Here is an 18809-nt window from a genome sequence, read left to right on the forward strand (position 1 = left end):
CTCTCAAACTACTATGTTACGCCCCAAGCAGTATGGCATGGCGCGTTGTCTTGCTGATACAGGTATGGGCCTTTCCCGAAGTATTGCCATAATGTTGGAAGTGCATAATTGTCCAGGGTGGTCTGGTATTGCACAGCATTCGTAGTCTTGTCAATAATGACTAATGGGCCCAAGCCAAACCATGAAAGGAGCCCCATACTATGACACTGCCTCCACCAAACTTCATTGTTGGGAGGATACAATCAGGAAGGAACTGTTCTCCTGGCATTTGCCACATCCAGGACCGGCCATCAGACTGGTAGAGTGCGAACCTCGACTTGTCTGTCCATATGACTGTTTCCCACTGCTCTACATTCTAGGATTCGTGCTCCTTACACCATGTTAATCGGCATCTAGCGTTTGTTGAGGTGATCAATTCTGTTGAACTGTTGAGGTAATTCTGTTGAACATGTCATCTTGCATGCCCACTTTTGCAATTGTCTGTAAGAAGCCCAGTGTACATATTTATAGCAGGTTCTGTGATGTGTTGCATGCATAGGACCTGTTTCCCCATCCATGGATGGGTGTCCGGATATTAATGGTAGGGCAGTGTATACAGTTAATATATAAATTCTATTAAAATTTCTTATCAAAGATTTTTCACAGTACTATGTTCTTCACACTATTCACTACAGCCAGCATGATCATGCTTTTTTTTAAGAATTACATAACACAACTGGAGAATTTTGATTTCACATTTGTTTTTCTCCCTCAATATAAAATTACTATCAATTTGCACCTAATTCCACGAGTCGAGTTGTATTAAATTCATGAAATTTATGTATTCTAGGGGATGTTGGTTAAATCCGCATCAACTAACCAATGTCTCCTAGCATACAAAGCCATAACAATACTTTGTAATACTGACTGCTCAATGAAGTCTTGGAAAAGTGAAGCCAAAAAGGATTAGATACTTGTTATTGAAGCCAAAAATTAAATTCTTGTGAATTTAACTTTTGGCTTGTTTCATATCATTATTATTTAAATTTATATTATATTATATACCTAAACCAAATAAATATTTGATATTGATGAAAGCAATCAAAATTCTTACACATTTTTGTGAATAATCAGATTTACAAATAAATTAGCAATGATTATTCTTTCAATACACAATAAATTTGCTATTTCAGTCGGAGATAGAAAATCTGTAAGACAATGCCACTAGGATTGAAAAAAGGTTCCAGTCATTCAAAAGAGCAACAACAGTTTTTTCTTTTACATGTTAATTATTAAATGTCTATTTACAACTATTTACTATGACACTGCCTCCACCAACAGGGATAGTGCAACTTCATCATAACTGTTTTTACTGTAGCTGACATAACAGCACAGCAGCTAAAATTGGGTTGTGCACTTATTGTGACAATATATATTATGTTGTTATATACACAAATGCATACACAACTCAAAACTGAGAACAGCTCATTACCATTTACTTGCTTAATGTGATAATAGCACAACGAAGACTAATTTCAGAAAAACAGTATAGACAAATACAACTTTGCCAGTTTAATTACCACTCAGAGTTCCATGTAAAAGTACACTGAGTGGACAAAATTCATGGGATACCTACCTAGTAATGGGTAGGCCCACCTTTCATCCGGATAAGGGCAGTCACACGGCGAGGCATTGATTCCACTAGTTCACAAAAGCATTGCAGAGGTATTTCCATCCATGCTTGCTGCACCACTGGCCATAATTCTGTCACATTCGGGTGGAGGATCCAAAGCTCAGATGGACCTTTCCAAAGATGCTCCACAGGGTTCATGTCCAGTGAACGGGGAGGCTATTCCTGGTGGTAAAATCTGTAGAATGCTCTTCGAACCATTTTCCAGTCACCACGGCTCTATGGGGAGGCACAATGTCCTGCTGAAAGAGTCCATTGCCCTATGGGTGCATGATGACCATGAAGGGATGCAGATGGTCTGTAAGGATGGACACGTAGCGTGGACTGTCCAGAGATGCGTCTAGATGTACCAGAGATCCCAACGTGTGCCAGCTGAATATGCCCCAGACCATTACAGACCGTCCACCTGCCTGAACAATTCCTTGTTGACATGACGGGTGTATAGCACCACCCCTCCCCCGTCTGCTCAAAATAACTGGAAATGGGACTCATTGGACCAGGAGACCTGTGTCCTATCATCCAAGGTCCAGTGCCAATGTTCTTTCGCCCAGTTGGGATGTAGAGTCCTGTGTTGTGGTGGTAGTAATGGGACTCTGGTGGGTCAGCAGCCATAACCTATTGTGACTAATGATCACTTGATGATCTTGGTGGAGACATTTCTGGCAACTCCCTCGTTGAAATTGGTGGCGATTTGCACCACTGTCGCTCTCCAGTTGGCTAAAACAATGTGAGACAGACGTTGATGGCCACATTCATCCACCACCTTTCTCAGTCCACAGTGCTGTCCACAATGAGATGTTATTCCAGAAATGGCATATTCCTGATACACTCTTGACTGTCGAACAGGGATAGTGAAATTTTTGTACCACCTGTACCACGAGAGTGGCCCATGCATCGGGCGCCCACTACCATCCTTCTTTAAAAGTCATTAACTCACAATGTTTATCCATACTGACATCGAATTACCACCTTCGTGGGTGCAGTATACCTATATACCTGCCAAGGGGTGGGTTCATCCACTAGCGAGAGGAGTGACAGTGTCGCATTAACCAGGAACCAGGTATTCCATGAATTCTGTCCTTTCATCATATATGTAACTGTTAGTTTTGCAGTAGTTTTAACTGATGATTCTGAATATTTGTTGGATGTTTTTCAAATATAAAGAAGTACATTGATCCTGTTCAAAAACACACTCAGTAATTACAACAAAGTTTCTTTTTCTCTTCCAACAATCATCTTTGTGATGTAAGTAAATAAAAACTTTTAACTGCAATGTATACAAATTTAGTTGAAATCCAAATGATTCTATCTAAATTTTTTACATTGCAATAAATTTTCTGAGAAAAATCTGGATGTTGCAAAACCTCATTGACAGTTAAAATACTGCAACTCCGGTGACAAAATCTATTTTCTTGTATTTGATTCCCCCAATACTTCTGAGATGACATTTTAATTTGGGTACATAGTTATATACAATTATTTTAAAAACAATAAGCTTCCCCTGTTCACATTCATTATTAGGTTGTTATTCGTTTAATGGCAACTCAGAGTAAGATTATTTCTACACAACGGGCACTTTGAAAACTGAATGGGCATACACAGGTATCTATGAAATTACAACTCTATTGGTAAACTGCTTTCCTGTTAAGCTCTGTGATTTAAATCATTTACTTTAACCTTTGACCCTGTGGTCTGTTACACACACATCTCAATCGATTTATCATTATTATTCAGCTGTCATTCAATCAGTGGGTCATATAATCTTACTCATTATTACAATATATATTATGTTAATTTTATGTTGCAATGAACCATGTTTTATTTGTCATCAGAGCTTTTTTTTTTAGCTGTTTTGAATAAGTCACGAGGTGTGGGCCAAAATGTAAGTTCTGGAATGGGGCAAAAAACTTAATTTAAATTTATATCAGTTACATGATGTAACTAACAAACTCTAACATATACATGTAACTAACCATTAAACTCAACACATATGTATTTTGTCAAACTTATGTAATAAGTTTAGCAAAATACATGTGTTGAGTTTAATGGTTATTATTTCAGGCATCATACTAATTCTGAATGTATTTAAATTGTTAATGAAAATTATACAGATCTACAATAAATTGGATGGTGAAAACAATGAAAAAATGCTATATAAACAAGGGTCCAGAAATGCTTTACTAGAGCCATTTGAAAATTCTTAAACAGCAGGATAGTAAAACTTAAAAGTAACATATTCAGTGTACCAGACCTTGAGTTAAAATAGTTGTACAACTATTAAAACAGGGTTGAATCCTATTTTAACAGGGTTAAAATAGCTGTTTTAATAACAAAAAGTGTCTGTTCAAGAAATTTTATTTACACAAAATTAACTGAAAATGTAGTTTTAAAACTACATTTTCAGTTAATTTCAAAAAAAAAAAAAAAAGTCCTTATGCGATTTATAACAGGAGACAACATACGCTGTTAGTGTTACAATAGAAGCTGTTGTTATGTTTGTTATTTGGTTTTTTAGGAGCATTAGCAACTAAGGCCATATTGCTCCGGGATATGCAGTGGTCATTCCCTGACCTTTCCGCATCCTCCGTATTTGGTGGTGACTGGCTCGAACCCCAGTCTAATCAAGAAGTGTGTGCTACGCACTGCTGCTCCTTCCCATCTGGCTACGGAGGTGCCACATGGACCTGCAAATTATTTACAACAATGAAAGAACAGTACTTAAATTGCTTGCTGTTGTTATTTGGTTTTTAGGAGCATTAGCAACTAAGGCCATATTGCTCCGGGAATATGCAGTGGTCATTCCCTGACTTTTCCGCATCCTCCGTATTTGGTGGTGATGGGCTTGAACCCCGGTCTAATCAAGAAGCGTGTGCTATGCACTGCTGCTCCTTCCCACCTGGCTACAGAGGCACCTTAAATTGCTTGCATAGTGCACTGAAAATAAACACCTGCTTACAGTGACTGGTGTTTGATGCTAGTGTACACAGTCTATGTACTATCACTGTAAACACATATGCATTTTGTTGTTGAATGGGAAAAGTGGCAACTACAAAAAAAAAAAAAAAAAGCCATTTGCATTCTTATTGCCAACTGCAATTTCCTTCAACTGTGTCCCTAGCATGAAGTACTTTTGAAACAATGTTATACTACCTTGCTGTTGTGTAAATTACTGAATGAACCATGTATTATTTGCTATCAGTGCTTTTCTTTGGCTGTTTAGGGCAAGTTACGAGGTGCAAGTCAAAAGTTTATGAACTGAGGCAAAAAAATCTATTTGGACTTATATTAGTTACATGTTCGCAAAATGTCCCCTTCAACATAGTATTTTACACACAGGGGTTAACAACTCATTTGAAAAAAACTCAGGGATGTATTCTGCCACCCAAAACAAGAGAGAAAGAGGAGGAACAGGTTACAATTTTAAATGATTATAAAAATAATAAGCAGATGTCTCTAAGACAAATAAACATTTTGCTAGGTAGATATTGCTTATTTTTTATTTAAAATACTTACTGCTTGATGGCAGATGCCACCAAGCACTAATTAATTATTTTATTTTTGCAAGTCTCTGCCATGGTATTAAAATATATATATATCATATGTCATACTAAATGCAGTTTTCTTTGCTTTCTGTAATAAAAGGAAATAAAAAAAATGTTATGATATATATTTGATATTTTATTAATTAGAAGAATATTACAACACACAGGGTAACTGTTTATTACAATTACCCTGTGTGTGTTGTTATGGTATATGAAATTATTTATCTTGAGAAATGCTCTTTAAATTTTAAGCTTAAAATGTTACTTGAAAATTGAATGTAATGAATAAGAGAAACTGACCATTTTCAATTTTGAGTTATGTTCTGTATCATGGGGAATGTCTAAAAATCTGCATTTATTCATATTACAAACAGTGAAATCATTCCACAAAATTGTATTAATCCACTTTGCTTTAACTCTTTACTTGCTATAAATCTAAATGCATGAATGTTTGGTCCATTATTATAATTTCCTGTACACCCCCAAGCACACAGCATTGCACATTGACTTTGGAAAATCCACATCATTTAATGCAAAAGAAAAGAGACAAGACAATACCAAATTAATACAGATACTCCATGTGTGTCTCTGGCCACATTGTGAATTTGATATCTGCCATATGACATCAACATATATCATAGAGGGAATGTTATTATAGGATTTGAAACATTCCCTCTATGGCATATGTTGACCAAATGTTCTAGGAGGTGTTTGATTTAATAGTATGCTCTATAATTTGGATTTACTTGTGTAAAAGACCAAACCACTATGATTTAGAAATTTTTGTTATATAGCATAAATTTAAAAAAATGCTAGCAAAATAATACATACCAACTGTCTTAACAAATCAATAGCCTCCAAAATCAATTCTTGATGCCCTACTTTAGTAATATGCAAATTGTTCAGATCATCAGGTGCAAGAGTCAGAAGATGATGTCCATCAATGTTGTTGTTTAAAAAAAAATGAACATAGGGCAAAATAGCATCATCAAGACCTAAAAAATAAAAAAAAAAAAAATTGTCTATTAATTAAAGCAGAACCATCAAAATAGAAAATTGACATTAAACTTTAAAAAAAAAAAAAATGTAATTAATTTTAGGTATTAATTAATTCTAAATGATTGAAATATCCAAATCAGCATAATATAAAGTTTTCATAATACGTACTTTAAAATTTACAAATTTTAACTAGCAAATAAGAGTTTTTTTATCTTGGTTATCCTGAACTTGCAGATTTAAGGGGGAAAAAAGTAACATTTTTTTTTCATGGGCTATCTTACTAATTTATAATCAATTAACTTTTTTTGTTTAACTTTACTTGTCTATATTTAATTACTAATTGTTAGAACAGACAAGATCCTCCATTATATTTATAATAACAACTGGTGACAAAATAGTAGTGTTCATGATTTAGTCTTATTTTGCACAATTTTGAAATAACATGCCATAATAATATAAGTAATAACAATAAATAAATCTTACTATACATGTAAAAATTAAAATAACACACTATATGTTATTCAGGGTCAAACAAAACACTCATAAAACTGACTGCTAACTTCAAAAATCAAAAGATCACAGTAAGTGATATTTTTAAATTAGATTTAAGGTAAAGTCTAGTGTTTTACATTTTATTTTGTTTTTTTACATTCACATGTTTATTTCTTAATTTAGAGGTTACCTGTATTTTATTTTTTTATTGTACCATACATGTAACTCTCAGATGAATTTTTCATAAAAATAATTTTTCATGCAGTACATGTAAATTTTTATTACAAATTTCATTTAATTTTATCTTATGTTAATTATTAAAAATTTTTGTTAATTTTAATTTATCTACATAAAATAAGAAAAAAATTATGTTGGTGACTATTTATGCATTCAAGGAAAACACCCTCCCCCCTGAATTTTAATGTATTTAATTTATGGGATAATGGGTTTTAATTTGTGCCAATCTTCGTTTACATGTATGTTCTAGGAACACAAATTATAGTAGTATTGGTCCTTGAGGCTGTCTCAGACATTCTCTCAGATATGCCAGACAACCTGTGCTTGCTACTTCGGTGTCTAAAATGCTGATGAAACTGATATTAGGGGACACTCGAGTCGAGTGGACCTAATTTTGGCTAAGTTCAGATGGTCTGTGACAGCTAAATCCGCTGCTTGCACCTTCAAGATAGTAAGACTGTTAGTAATCCTGGGTATAATCCCCATGCACAAGCACGCTGTGGGTGACCACCCAAATGTGAACCAATGCAAGCAGAGGTCAAGGTGTGGTGCCCACACCACACAGACGAATGCCGGCCCTCTGTGTTACCAGGCAATACTAGGTGGTAGATGACTCTCATCAACTGGTGCAAAATTACCACTTTGTTTATTGGAGGCTTGAAGTGGTGGAACCCATGTTTAGTCTCCAGAGCTTAGTTCTGGTCAACCGTCCCTCATCTCTTCCATCATGCCATATGATTGATGTCTTTTGAGGTTATGATGAACACCAAGGTGAGATTCAAACTTCCTAACACTTCAAGGGTACAGCTATAAATCTGTTCGCAGGCTAGTTAGTACACCAGACCAAACCTATTGGTAACTCTCTAGGAGGCTTCCAGATCAGTCAGTTTATAATCTTGCTGCCTCTACTCTGCCAGACAGCAACTGGAGGGAGTCCGAGTAGTGTGTATGCTGTGGCATTGTCGAGGCCACGTTATGTCAAGGATCTGGGTATATTCTTACAATGTGTATGCCATATCCAAAAATTTCATTACTTTCATTAGGTCATACCCCCCACCACTTTTTCTTACTATTGAATACACCATGAATTGTCAAATTAATAAAGCAAACTTATCTGTGAAAAGATCAAACCTCCCAAACACTTCCTAGTTCATTTGTGGTCTCAGTTCTAATCTCAATGATGTCCATTTACACTTACAGTCTGCCAAACCCCATGCATTTTTTCTGACAGAATCTCAATTATCAGTTGATTCAACCAATGCTCATCTCAGGTGCCCAAATTATTCAGTGCATGATTTCTTTCATCTCAGAGGTGGTACTTGTGCATATGTCCGTTCCGATATCCCCTGTCAGAGACTTGGTAATTTGGAATCTCCTTTTTCAATCTTCTCTGGCTTAAAATCTCTCTACCTCATTCTGTCAAATTAAACTGTTGTCTCTACCGTTATCCCAACTTCACTAATCACTTGGAACTTTTTGACTTCCTCTCTCTTTGCCTTTCTCCAGTCCAACTTTCCTAAGAGTGAAGTAATTTTCCTTGGTTATTTTAATGTTCACAACTCCAGCTGGCTTCCATTTTCTAGTCACACAGATCCAGCTGGTCACAATGCTGAGGCTTTTGCAATTACTAATGACTGCATAGATTGTTCATTTACATACCAGAATACCAGACAATCCTAACCACACAGCCAACATGCTTGATCTTTTTCTCACAAACAACCCTTCTAAGCACACGGTTGAAGTGAGTGGTCCTTTAGGCACCTCAGATCACAACTTGGTGATCGTCTCTTCTCCAAGGGAGCCCTTATCTCATGACTATTCCCAACCTCATGTTGTTTGGCATTACAAGAATGCAAAATGGGATGACCTGTGAGATTTTTCTTCTTTTCCTTGGTCAGATTATTGTTTCAAAACTTCTGATGTCAACGATTGCTCAGATCGCGCCAGTGAAATTATTCTTGTAGGAATGGAATCCTTTATTTCACACTCCACTTTAAAATCTTGTCTTTTATCTAAACCTTGGTTTTCCAATAAATGTGCTAAGGCTGTTCAAGAGAAGAACACTGCATATTGTAATTGGCCTGTTTCTAATTCTTCAGTTTCATTTTCTGCCTACACCAGAGCTCACAACAAATGTAAAGCAGTTATTAATCAGTCCAAACTAGATTTTGAACAGGCTAAGAGTAGAAAACTTGCTTCTTGCCCTAATGGTAACTGAGAATGCTAGTCTCTTGCCAAAGATATTGGCTGCAACTGTTGCCCATCTCTGCTCCAACCTCTGTCAAAACCAGGTGGTTCTATTGTCACTTCAGCCAAGGATAAAGCTAAACTGCTAGCATATGATTTTTCTTACAACTATTGTATTAATGATCTTGGTAAAACACTTCCCACCATTCCCAGCACGCTCTATTCAATGCCTCCTGTGGTCTTCCATCAAAAGGATATCAGAAGGATTTTGATGAATCTTGATGGTAAGAAAGTGCAAGGTCCTGATGGTATTTCTCCACCTGTTCTCAAAACCTGCACTCCTGAACTTACTCCTGTTCTTTGCCACCTTTTTTCACTTTCTTATTCCAAAGGTGTTTTTCCTTCTGCTTAGAAATTTGCTCATATCCAGCCAATTCCTAAAAAGGGTGACAAATCCCTCCCATCCAATTATCGTCCCATTGCAATTACTTCTACTCTTTCTAAAGTAAAGGGGAAATCAATTAACCACCAACTCAAACTATCTAGAAACTTTCCATCCGATCAATAATCACCAGAATGGATTCCGTCAGTGTCGATCCACTGATAATATTTTGGCTTACGTTACCCATTTATGGACAAATTCAATGGAAAAGTTCGGTGAAACACAAGCAGTGCTCTTGACATCTCCAAGGCTTTTGATCATGTTTGGCATAAAGGCCTTCTAAACAAGCTTCCATCTTATGGTTTGCCAACTGTCTTTTGTAATTAGTTATCCAGTTTTCTCTGACCACTCACTGAGCGTGAGGTAGATGGCTCTCTTCTCTTCTAACTTCTCCACTAATGCTGGTGTACCCCAAGGTTCAGTTCTTTCCCACACTCTTTTCCTCTTGTATATTAATGACTTTCTTCCATTGGCTGGAAATCTTATCCATAGTTTTTCCAATGATAGCACATTGCATTCCACTTTCCAGTTTGAGAAACCTCGCTTTGCTCAATCAGCCTCAACCTCTCGAATATCTGTTACCAATTCATTAAATGCCAATCTCCAGGTAATTCTCCATGTGTCGAAAAGAAAACTTAGTTGATGTCAATCATTCTAAAACTCAGTCCTGTCTTAATATCTTGCAAAAAAGGATTCTTCTGCTCCTATGTTTATCTTTGGTAACACTGATTTCTAGGGAAGATGATATCTCTCTTTTGGGGATTATCCTGACTTCTAATCTTTATTGGCACAAACACATTACAAATATTGCTTCCTCTACATATAAAAAACTTGGTTTTCTCTTTCGCTCTCGGCGTTACTTTTCTTCCAAACAGCTGCTCACTCTGTATAAATCGCAAATCCGCCCTGCCATGGAATATTGTTCCCACATCTGGGGTGGTGCCCCCAAAACCTCTCTCAGGCTTCTTGATTCCATTCAGAAGAGGGCAGTTAGGTTAATTAATGATTCATCTCTAACAGAGTCTCTCCACTCGCTTTCTCATAGACGTGCTGTTTCTGCTGCATGCCTCTTCTACAGATACTTCCATGGACACTGTTCTTCTGAATTGGCTTCTATAATTCCCGCTCTCTCTTTCAAAGCAGTCCGAACATGTGCCGCCACCAGCTAACATCCATTTACTGTCCAACTTCAAACCCACAGAACCAACTTTTCATCTTCCTCATTTATTCATTCAACTGCCGTTTTCTGGAACAACCTTCCTTCATACGTATTTCCTGAAAATTACAATCTACAGAAGTTCAAGTCCAATATCAACAAATATCTTCTTTCGTCTTCTCAACTTCCAATCTATGCACGGTACTAAGTACTATAGGTTTTAATACTTCTCGTGTTTGGGGTTTTCATAAAAAAAAAAAAAAAGAAAAAGGAATTGGTAGTAGAGGAATGTGATGCAAGAAAGCAAGTTTGTGTAACATCAGCCAAAAAAAAAAAAAAAATAAATAAATAAAAAATTAAAAAATAAACACCATTTCACACATCTAGTTCCACAAACGTTTGTTCAGTTCCTCCTTGAATTTATTTAAGCTATCTACTTCCACAATGACAGATGGAAGTTTGTTCCAGAAATCAACTATCCGTTGGCTAAAGGCAAATTTCCACACATCTATTCTATAACTGTCTTTCCCCAATTTGAATTTGAATTTATGCCCCCTTGGGTTCGTAATCTGAGCAAGAGAAAGAATCCCATCGGAATTGAGCCTGCTCAACCCAATCAAGGCCTGATACACCTCGCAGGTGCGTAATTTCCAGACACAGCTGTTTTTTTTTATTTGTAAAATTACAATTTTTAGCCCCCCCACAAAAAACAATTTTTAAAAAATACACACAATGAATATAAATAGTTAAATTATAATGTGCTGATGGTGCTAATATATTACAACTCATCTCACCCCCAACAATCCTAGTGGATGGATGGGGGAAAGAGGAATTACAGTTGCTAGACGAATGGTATTTATAAAATACAGTAAATAAAAAAATAAATAAAAAAAAACATTTGCTCACATGGATATGGGATGTCAAGATGTCAAATGAATGATTAACTTCCATGAATCAAAACAAAACAGAGAACAGCATATCATCAATCACAGAAACAGTTCCCATACTCTTTGGCATCACATTAACCTTTTTGATTTATGAAAACTCTTACACCTCCACCATTTCCTCCCCCTCACTTCAACAAAAATTCAATTCGTAATTTAAAATTAAAAATGAACACTTTTCAAAAAAAAATTAATAAAACTGAATTAACATAAAAGTAGTAGAAACAAATGAATTTAATGTAAAGATGATGTAACATTTTCTTCACAAGTTGGATAATCCTAATTTGAAAGACAAAAAGTACAGATCATTTTTGGTATCTAGTCAAATTTTTTATTTTGTATTTATTATGGCTCAACTCCTACAGTACACCTACAAAAAGGGTCAAATATGCTGCACATGAAAAATACGTTAACCAAAATCCCTCCAAAAAACTGAAATAAAAAAAAAGAACTTCACTCGAATCACATTTCATTTCAAGCGTTTATTATGTACAGGTAACCTTCACTTAATGCTGATAATTCGTTCCCAAAAAACAAAGTGCTAAGTGAATCAGCACTAAGTGAGTGCCATATTCCCACAAGGTAACGTATGTACAATTGGACCTCCATATAACGAAACTGATTGTTCGCTTAAAAAAAATTCGTTATACAGAAATTGTTATAAGGAGATATGACCTTTTCAACAATGAAAAATACTGTAAATCAACTCAAAAATATAGTAAAATATAGGAAATAATAAATCAGTGGGAATGAAAAAATTTTCTAACATTTAAAAAAAATTTATTAACACACACATATTAAGAAATGACTACTTACATGGTGCACACAGTATATTAGTACACTGAATTTTACTGTATTTCATTCATAAAAATGTTCACATTTGTTTAAACACTCAAATATATTTTCTGGCACATTTTCTTCACACTGAAGGCCTCGACACAGTTTCAAATGCTGCCAACATTTTGTGTTTGGAAGGTTTAATATTGTCGTCAATTTCATACAACCCATTGTCAATATTCTCTTTGAATATTCTCCAAAATGTTAAGAGTCACTTGGATATTCAGCTACTATAACATTGTAATTAATTCCTAAAAATTCTTCAAGAACAATTTCTCCACTGATCAAGATTGCTTAATGTCTTGTAGCAGTTAATCTCTATCACCACTGTTGATTGTCATTTTAGCAAAACCTGCTTTTGTGAAACAATTCTTAATCGATGTTTCCATCACATCTTGACTCCAAACTTTTGCCAACAGTGATATGCACATCCATAAATCTATAGGTTAGTTGGTTTCTATTCTCAGTATAATTTTTTTTTAGTATGCCCCTTCGGTAGTGCATTTTCAAATTCCTGATAATGCCTTGGTCCACTGGCTGCAGTGTAGACGAGGTATTTGGAGGGAAGAAAACAAGCTTCACACTTGTAAGTTTCAAAATTACCAAGTGAAGGTGGGCAGGGTAGTTGTCGACAATCAAAGATATTTTTCTGTTTTCTTTCATCACCTTTCTATCGAATTTTAAAATCCGCTATTCAAAAATTTCACTTATCATCCAAGCTTTTTTATTGTAGTTGTAGTCCAACTCTAACGACTTTACACCTTTGAAACATTGAGGTTGTTTACTTTTGCCTATTACCAAAAGCTTCAGTTTTTCATTACCATCCATATTTGCAGAAACAAAAACTAATTTTCTCCTTACTATTTTTACCACCCACACATTTATCACCTTTAAAAGTCAGTGTCTTGTTCAGCAAACATTTAAAAAATAGACCTGTTTCATCAACGTTGAATATGACTTTGGACTCATAGTCCATAATTTATTTCAAAACTGTTTCTTTCCAATGGGTACAGTCTTCATCAATTACAACCCCATTTTCACCAGAAATAACTTTTTCGAGTAAGCCATGGCACTTTTTAAATTTGTTCAGCCAACCAGAACTGGCTTGGAAAGTTTTATGCTTGAGAAAAGATGCGTACTACATAGCCTTTTCTTTTATTAATGGCCCTGATATCGGCATGTTTTGGTCTCGAATCAACTTTACCCACTTAAAACAGCTTCATCTATATCCAGGCATAATTTTTCAGGCTTCTGACTGAGTCCCGTTTTCTCAAACAGTTTGAGAATCGAAACACTGTTTTTCAGAATGGTTGACACACTACTGGCAGGGACACAATTTTAAAGAGATTTCTTTTTTTTTTTTTTAATGCATGATCTACACTATTAAGCACTTCCACACTTTCCACTACACTCAAGGATTTCCTCTTAGACATTGTAAGGTTACTGGCCCAGCAGCTGAAACAAAGCTGATTTAGGGACAACTTGAACCTACCATACAGAGACAGGTGAAATTTCGTGCATGTAGATGACTCATTTCTGCAAAACAACAGATGAATTTCCGGGATAAAGGAAAATCACTCTCTCCTCTAATTCTCTAATAGGGTGCTTACAATAGAAAACAGGCTGACCAGAGCCAATGTCCATGTTTTTTTTGTTTTTTTTATGTGAACCCCAAACACGAGAGGTATTAGAACCTATAGTACTTAGTACCATGCTTGGGTTGGAGGTTGAGAAGACGAAAGAAGATATTTGTTGACATTGGACTTGAACTTCTGTAGATTGTAATTTTCAGGAAATACGTATGAAGGAAGGTTGTTACAGAAAATGGCAGTTGAATGAATAAATGAGGAGATGAAAAATTGGTTCTGTGGGTTTGAAATTGGACAGTAAATGGATGTTGGCTGGTGGCGGCATGTGTTCGGACTGCTTTGAAAGAGAGAGCAGGAATTATAGAAGCCAATTCAGAAGAACAGTGTCCATGGAAGTATCTGTAGAAGAGGCATGCAGCAGAAACAGTACATCTATGGTACATATATGAGAAAGCGAGTGGAGAGACTCTGTTAGAGATGAATCATTAATTAACCTAACTGCCCTCTTCTGAATGGAATCAAGAAGCCTGAGAGAGGTTTTGGGGGCACCACCCCAGATGTGGGAACAATATTCCATGGCAGGGCGGATTTGCGATTTATACAGAGTGAGCAGCTGTTTGGAAGAAAAGTAACGCCGAGAGATAAAGAGAGAACCAAGTTTTTTAGATGCAGAGGAAGCAATATTTGTAATGTGCTTGTGCCAAGGGAGATTAGAAGTCAGCGTAATCCCCAAAAGAGATATATCATTTTGCCTAGAAATTGGAGTGTCACTAAAGATAAGCATAGGAGCAGAAGAATCCTTTTTGCGAGATATAAGACAAGACTGAGTTTTAGAAAGGTTGAAATCAACTAAGTTGTCTTTGCCCCACTGGAGAATTACCTGAAGATCGGCATTTAAGGAATTGGTAGCAGATTTTCGAGAAGTTGAAGCTGATTGAGCAGGACAAGGTTTCTCAAAATGGGAAGTTGAATGCAATGTGCTATCATCGGCAAAACTATGGATAGGGTTTCCAGTCAATGGAAGGTCATTGATATACAAGAGGAAAAGAGTGGGGGAAAGAACTGAACCTTGGGGACACCGGGATTAGTGGAGAAGTTAGAAGACAGAGAGCCATCTACCATCAGCCTCAGTGAGCGATCAGAGAGAAAACTGGATAACCAATTACTAAAAACAGTTGGCAAACCATAAGATGGAAGCTTGTTTAGAAGACCTTTATGCCAAACACGATCAAAAGCCTTTCAGATGTCAAGAGCAACTACTTGTGTTTCACCGAACCTTTCCATTGAATTAGTCCATAAATGGGTAACATAAGCCAGAATATCACCAGTGGATCGACACTGACGGAATCCATACTGGCGATCGTTGATCAGACGGAAGGGTTCTAGGTAGTTTAAGAGTTGGCGGTTAATTGATTTCTCCATTACTTTAGAAAGAGTAGAAGCAATTGCAATGGGACGATAATTGGATGGGAGGGATTTGTCACCCTTTTTAGGAACTGGCTGGATATGAGCAAATTTCCAAGCAGAAGGAAAAACACCTTTGGAATAAGAAAGTGAAAAAAGGTGGCAAAGAATAGGAGTAAGTTCAGGAGCACAGGTTTTGAGAACAAGTGGAGAAATACCACCAGGACCTGGAGCTTTCTTAGCATCAAGATTCATCAAAATCCTTCTGATATCCTTTTGATGGAAGACCACAGGAGGCATTGAATGGAGCGTGTTGGGAATGGTGGGAGGTGTTTTACCAAGATCATTAACACATGAGCTGGAAGAAAAATGGGATGCTAGCAGGTCAGCTTTATCCTTGGCTAAAGTGACAACAGAACTATCTGGTTTGGACAGAGGTGGGCAAAAGTTGCGGCCAATAGCTTTGGCAAGAGACCAGAATGCTCGGCTACCATTAGGGCAAGAAGCAAGTTTTCTACTCTTAGCCTGTTCAAACTCTAGTTTGGACTGATTAATAACTGCTTTACAATTGTTGCGAGCTTTGGTGTAGGCAGGCAGAAAATGAAACTGAAGAATTAGAAACAAGCCAATTACTATATGCAACATTATTCTCTTGAACAGCCTCAGCACATTTATTGGAAAACCAAAGTTTAGATAAAGGACGAGATTTTAAAGTGGAGTGTGGGATAAAGGATAAGCTTGCTCTATTAGTTCGACAATTCATGGTGTATTCAATAGTAAGAAAAAGTGGGTGGGACATGCTGTAAGAAGTAATGAAATTTTTGGATATGGAGTACACGTGGGAAGAATATACTCAGATCCTTGACATAACGTGGCCTCGACAATGCTCCCCGCATACACACTATTCGGACTCCCTCCAGTCACTATCTGGCAGAGTAGAGGTAGCAAGATTATACACTAGCTGATCCGGAAGCCTCCTAGAGAGTTACCAATAGGTTCGGTCCGGTGTACTAACTAGCGGCTGGCCTGCGAACACCGTTTTAGAGCTGTACCCTCGAAATGTAAGGAATATTGGATCTCGCCACGACGTTCATCATAACCTCAAAAGTCATCAATCATACTGCATGATGGAAGTGATAGGGAAGGGTTGACCGGAACTTAGCTCTAGAGACTAAACATGGGTTCCACCACTTCAAGCCTCCAATAAGCAAAGTGGTGGTATTTCACTGGTTGATGAGAGTCATCTACCACCTAGTACTGCCTGGTAACATAGAGGGGCGGCATTCCTCCATGTGGTGTGGGCGCCACACCTCGACCCCTGCTTACGTTGGTTCACACCTGGGTAGTCACCCACCATGTACTTGTGCATGGAGGTTATACCCAGGATTACTAACAGTCCCACCATCTTGAAGGTGCAAGCAGAGGATTTGGCTGTCACAGACCGTCCGGACTTTGCCGAAATTGGGTCCACTTGACTTGAGTGTCACCCGAATATCAGTTTCATCAGCATTTTAGACTCCCAGGTAGCAAGTACAGCTTGTCTGGCATATCTGAGAGAATGTCTGTGACAACCTCAAGGACCAAATGTCGGTCCTTGTGTCGGGAATATTCCTTAATCTTTGCCAATGACTGTGGACACAATGATAGTAGTTGACCAGCACGAATTCTCAGTACAGTAAATGCTTTACAGGCAACATTAAATTGTGGAATGCTCTTAAGAATTAAACCCTTTAGCTATTAAAAGCTAAAGTGACTAATTCTCAATCCATTTAGATCTTAATTTGTGCTTTCTACAGTGTCAGCTGTATTGCCTAAAGGCCAGAGGTGCAAACAATGCGTACCCAGGTCTCTCAAAATCAGTTTGTTATACAGAAACTATTTTCAATGTAATGACTGGGGGGGGGGGGAGAGGAATTCAAAAAAGTTTGCTACATAGAAAAATTCGTTATATGCAAGTTTGTTAAAGAGAAGTCCAACTATTTTTTGTGAGTTGCAGTCTATGCCATAGAATATTTCCTAATTAATAATAAACAGCAGTGAAAAGATGCACAAATTTTGGTCGAAATATTTAATATACAAAAATTGTACATATAAAATATTCTATATTACATATGCATATAATTATGTGGTAACTACATTACGTATCAAAATTAAACTTAAAATGCCAATAAAAATCATGAATTTATTAATTTGATGGCCCTGGGCTGTCAAGTTTTCGTATCTTTGGACTGAAAAGGTGTCGATTTTGGGTTGCTTTGTCCCTTTTTTCTAGTTGTACAAAATCACATAGGGATTAATTTCTTTCTTTAAATTTCTTATTACCTTGGAACTTTGTTCCATGTCAGGGTCATTCTGATGGATCACACATTTTTTCAAAGTATTCGAAAGCTTTACTAAGTCCTTTTGCAGTTAACAACGTTATCGGTTCACTGTAGAATCTTGATCATCTCCCTCAATTGCATGCTGTTGTTCTTTTGTCATTTTCATGAATTCTTCATCAGAGAGGCAATCCCTCTTATTGTCAGTCATCTCTTGTATGTCGTTGTTGTCAATTTCGTCCAATTCTGCTTCTTTTCCAAGCTCAACAATTTGAGCTTTAACATTCTCAACCAAATCATCAGGTTCTTGGGAATTCTTTATGCAATCCTTCCAAACTTTTCTCCACACTCCATTCATGGTTTTCTGAGTCACTTCATCCCAGGCACTTGTAATGTTGTAGATCAGGGGTGGCCAACGAGTCGATCACGAAGAAATTTTAAATATACAGTCATCCCTCGATTTGCACGGTCAGGTATACTACCAAAATTATATTGCGCAGCGGGTTTCGCTACGTTATTTTATTTATTTATTTTATTATTTTTTTTTTTTACAAAGCTTCAAAAATAGGAATGAAGAGCAGATTTTGAAAATTTATTTTTGTTTTTTTTGCATGATTGAAGATTTCATTGAAGGAGAAACATGTTTCATCATAATAACAACCTATAATTAGAATGCACCAACAGAAAAGCCCAATAAACCAGAAAGTGCAAATTGTTTTTATTGTTTTATGGTCTCGACCTCCAAGAAATAGCTTTAGAGAAATATCACAAAGGTATTCAAAACTGATTCTTATAAGGATATAACCAAACAGAGCAATAAACGGTGGTGTGTTTGTCCAGTTATTTTGGAAACAATTTCCTCATTCGGGAATCCTCTTCATCAATTATCCTATGTTAGCTGTTCAGACAGAATATTTTTCCGGTTCGTGCAACTTAGTGTTTTAATCGGTAAGCATTGCTTTTGCTAATTTAATAACTGGACAGTACTTATAT

General features: G+C 36.6%; 1 protein-coding gene across 1 annotated transcript in view; it reads right to left on the reverse strand.

The window, feature by feature from the left end:
• The window catches only part of cnk (connector enhancer of ksr), a 327711-nt gene that overhangs the window by 295029 nt on the left and 13873 nt on the right, over positions 1-18809 (reverse strand). The window contains exon 2 of the mRNA XM_090389913.1: positions 6043-6206. Coding sequence (XP_090246039.1) covers positions 6043-6206 — 164 coding nt within the window. The remainder of the gene's footprint in view (positions 1-6042; positions 6207-18809) is intronic.

The sequence above is a fragment of the Mastigoproctus giganteus genome, chromosome 1 (assembly GCF_048544385.1).
Source record: "Mastigoproctus giganteus isolate SK-2022 chromosome 1, ASM4854438v1, whole genome shotgun sequence".
Lineage (NCBI taxonomy): Eukaryota > Metazoa > Arthropoda > Arachnida > Uropygi > Thelyphonidae > Mastigoproctus > Mastigoproctus giganteus.